This window comes from Condylura cristata, unplaced genomic scaffold, assembly GCF_000260355.1.
Source record: "Condylura cristata isolate star-nosed mole 26May11 unplaced genomic scaffold, ConCri1.0 scaffold00017, whole genome shotgun sequence".
NCBI classification, from domain to species: domain Eukaryota; kingdom Metazoa; phylum Chordata; class Mammalia; order Eulipotyphla; family Talpidae; genus Condylura; species Condylura cristata.
Genome location: NW_004567118.1, coordinates 29,865,837 through 29,870,115, shown reverse-complemented (window position 1 = coordinate 29,870,115; position 4,279 = coordinate 29,865,837). Strand labels below are relative to the sequence as shown.

The following is a 4,279-nucleotide window of genomic DNA, read 5'->3' as shown; positions in this document are numbered from 1 at the left end:
GGGATAGTGGTGGGCGCTGGGGTGGTCGGGATAGTGGTGGGCGCTGGGGTGGTCGGGATAGTGGTGGGCGCTGGGGTGGTCGGGATAGTGGTGGGTGCTGGGGTGGTCGGGATAGTGGTGGGTGCTGGGGTGGTCAGGGTAGTGGTGAGTGCTGAGATGGTGGGGGTAGTGGGCACTGGGGTTGTCGGGGTAGTGGGGGATGCTGGGGTCATATGGGTTGTGGAGGGTTCAGTAGTGGGTCTTATAGTTTTGGAGAAAGGGATGGATTCTCTGGTCACTGGGAATGTGGTGTGTGTCCTAGTGGATTCTTGGGTTGGTGACAAGAAAGGCGGTCGGCTGTCTAGAACAGTGCTTATTTCTGAGTAGAGTAGTCCCTGGTGGGTTGTATGGGCTTCTGTGTTGGCGGAGAACCTGCTCACGACACTCTTAGGCTCCTGAACCTCCTCTGAATAGACATCATAGCTTGTGTCTTCCCTGTCACCGTGGCTGAGGCAGCCCTCCCCTTGGTACTGGTAGACAGGAACTTTGGCTGTATTCACACACTGCACACTTTTCACATTGGGGGTCATGGCCTTGACATCCACACCCTCCTGCCACAAGTAGACATTGTTGGCATTGTCCTGCAGCCAGCGACGGAAATAGAGGATCTCGCAGTTACAGGACCAGAGGTTGCCGTGTAGAAAAACAAAGGGCAGGAAGAGTGTCCCAAAGAAACCCTTTGGTATCGTGCGCAGCCAGTTCTGGTGCAGGTAGAGCGTGTCGAGTTCATCCAACCCATCCAGAAGCCCAGGGGGCAGCTCCTTCAACTTGTTGCTAGCCAGATTGAGCTTCCGGAGCTGGGGTGTGGGTGCCAGCAGCCGAGGGGGCAGAGTGCTCAGCTTATTGCCACTCAGGTAGAGCTCGTGGAGCTGGCTCAGGCCATCCAGAGCATGGGGAGACAAGGAGGCCAACTGGTTGAAGGAGGCGTCCAGGGTCGTGAGTGCCGGCAATGTCTGGCCCAGCGAGGGCAGGCTTTTCAGCTTGTTGTGCGATATATCCAGGGTCTCCAGCAGTGGCAACGTCCCATCAGTCTGCAGGCTGGCCAGCTGACTCTCACGTAGGTGCAGCTGAGTGAGGCGAGTCAGAGGTGCCAGGGAAGCCATGGAGAAGGTGCCCAGGGCGTTCTCCCCAAGGCGGAGGATGGTTGTGTCAGCTGGCAGATCTCGAGGCAGCACCTTCAACCCCCGATTCTCACAGTTCACTTCCACCTGACTGGCCACTCTGGAGACCTCGCAGATGGAGTGGGGGTGTGAAGCGCTTGGCAGCAGGAGCAGCAAAAAGAGGAGAGGCATGGGGACCTGTGGGCACGGGGGCTTGAATGGGCACCCGCACCCCCAGTCCCTGGCATTATTTCCCAGACCCCAACCTACTCCCGCCCCCCACTGCCCACCCACTCTGTAGCAGCCTCCAGGATCCTTGCCAGAAACTGACCTCCCACCCTCTCTACACCCATCTAAACTGTTCGCTCCTCAATGGCTTGCTCCCATCCCACCCTGAGAACCCCCTCCACCCCCAGCCCCAACCTCAGCTTACAGGCAGGCAGAAAGACCTCCGCAGGCACAGGGCTTCTTCCAGAGTGTGACTCAGTTCTTTTCTCTTCAGCTCTAGGGAGGGCCCTGTCTGGGGCAGGAAGGAGGTGGGCATGGGGAGGAAACACCAGCCTGATAGGGACCCTTGTAACCCAGAAACAGGACACAGGCCCTTATCACCTCCTTCCACAAATTTCCCCCAAGCCCTCCTTTGGGCTTGCCTCTCTCTCCCATTTTCCTTCTGGGGGGGCATTGGTAATGGACTCTAACCCCTGTCCCCATCCAGCCTTGATAAACTTCTCCAACTGATACTCTCATTTCCCCTTCACAGCCATTCTCAGAGTTGCCTATTTAAACCTCAACTACTTCTGCATTCTCACCCCATTCTAGGCTGGTTTCTGCAGTCCCCACCCTGACCCACTGACAAGGTGGCCAGTGTCCTCTGCATACTCTGGATACGTGTCCGTGTCCATTGTGCTCTTACCCACAATGCCCTGAGTTGGTCCCAAGTTTCTAACTTCCTTTCTCCCCACTCCCCCCTGGAGTGGCCTTTTGGATGTGCAAATCACCCATATTCTACTCCCTGAAACTCATCCATGGCTCCTTAGGGCTCTCAAGAGAAGTCTAAGGTCTCTAGCACGCAGCCTGTAGGGTCCCGTGTGATCTGACTCTTGCCCATCCTCACTTCTTCACAATCCACCCTTCACTCTAGATTATTCTCTTTCCTGTGCCTGAACTTTTTTTTCACTTTTTAGCCCTTTCTACCTAACTTCTGCTTATCTGGAACCTTCCAGCCCAGGATTTCTTCCTTAGGAAAACATTTTAGGACTTCCCAAATCTAGGTTAGATGTCTGTGTCAGGAAGTCTGTCACGTGGCTATTGGTCAATAATGACAAAATATCCCCACCCGCTGTCCCCTAGAAGGGGCACCTTTTAGCAACTTCCGCTCACCAGTGCCTGGACAAGGGTTGGCACTTGAGCCACAGACTTGCTCTTTACACATTTTTTCTGTTTGTCTATGTAATTTGCCAGCTGCAAAAAGCATTGGAAATATGGAGAAAATGAGGCCATAGCAGCAAGTAGAAAGTTGCCTAGAGCCCTGAGTGTGTTGGGGCCCTGAGGCTCTGGTTTTTGCTGAGTTGCTATCAGCTCAGGTAATGGTTGTGAACAGAAGATGTTCTGGCAAATTGAGGATGGAAAGGAATTTGTTTCACATAAATGAGCTACAACATGGTGACCATAGTTAATGCTGTATTGCCTTTTGAAAGTTGCTGACAGTAAATCTCAAGTTCTTATCACAAGAAAAAGAAATCTGATATGGTAATGATGTGAACCAGACTTACTGTGGCAATCATCTCACAAGATATACAGTTCCGTGTACACCTGGAACTATATAATGTTGTATGTCGGGTAGTCCTTAATTAAAAAACAAAGACGTGGAAGAAAATTACATCGTCCACTTCACAGCCTTCTTAGTGAGGGCCAGCGAACCAGGTATGGAACCCTGTCGCCAGGACCAGTGCCCAGAGCCAGGCTGCAGAACCAGTCAGGCGAAGCTTCCATTTCCATAACCTCCTTGCCACAAAGAGAATCCCGCACACCCCTGCCCCTCCTGATTGAAGGTCTAGGTGGGGTCTGCTAGATTGTGCCCCCACTGAACATGAATCAAAGAAAGGAAAAGCTGGTGTCTGGCATATATATTTTTTGGCTTCTGGAACAGGAGGCTGATTCTGCAGGAGACCCAAGGTGAAGGACTTTACAGACATAGCATGGAAGGTCATACGGCTTTGGCACCTACTGAAATGATCCCCTGCTTTACTTTGTTCAGATGTCCTGAATTATGTAAATACATTTTCTGATTTTGGGACCTTGTGGTGACCGAGGGGTTCATGCTTTATTTGATAATCTACTGCCTAAGTTCGATTCCCCGTCAGGGAGGTGATCCACATGGAACGGCAGGCCTCTCCTGACCCGCCCGCTGCTCTCCTCAGCAGTGTGCTTCCTCAATCTGCCTGTTCTGCTCCCCACTGTCTCCGGTGAATCCTCTCACTTCTCCTGCTCCTCTGGCTTGTACCCCAGTTCTGTATGCACAAATAAATACATCTTTTTTTTAGTTTATTTTTTTTCTGTTTCATTTAGAAATGCTGATTTTTAAAAAGAATATAATAGTTTATTTTTACATCATTTTGTGCATTTTTTCATCTCAGTTGTAATCCCCGTGGGTTTCCCATCGCCAGCTCACCCGTGTGCCATCACCATAGTCCAGTGCACTTCCCTCCCCCCACATAAATACATCTTTTTAAAAAATAAAAATAAATATTTAGAAAAAAATAATGCATTGTCTGATTTTACCTCTTTGAGTGATTGGAATTAACTCTACCTGGTAATAATGTTTATTTTATTTTCTGTTTGTTTTGTTATCAGAGTTATGCTTATCAAATAAAGTAGTACATTTTATATTTCTGGTCCACTTAGCGATCGTAGGAATTTTCCATTCTACATAGGTTTTCAGTTTAGTTGTTCTATTGTTGATAGAGTAGTAGTGACGTTCAAGTATAATTGTGTATGTGTCCATTTCTCTTTCTGGTTCTAGTGTTTTAGCTTTACATATTTGCATCTCTGTCATCCAGTGCAGGCACTATCGGGTGGTTAATGTCTTATTGGTGTATGGAAACTTTTATTATACTGATGTTCCTATGTTTTTGGTAATT

At 49.6% G+C, this 4,279-nt stretch overlaps 1 protein-coding gene across 1 annotated transcript in view; it reads right to left on the bottom strand.

Moving 5' to 3' along the window:
• The window catches only part of GP1BA (glycoprotein Ib (platelet), alpha polypeptide), a 4,992-nt gene extending 1,432 nt beyond the window's left edge, over positions 1-3,560 (bottom strand). The window contains exons 1-2 of the mRNA XM_004684720.2: positions 268-3,560; positions 8-207 (exon numbers count right to left, since the gene is read on the bottom strand). Coding sequence (XP_004684777.1) covers positions 8-207; positions 268-1,331 — 1,264 coding nt within the window. The 5' untranslated portion in view covers positions 1,332-3,560. The remainder of the gene's footprint in view (positions 1-7; positions 208-267) is intronic.
• Positions 3,561-4,279: the final 719 nt, after the last annotated feature.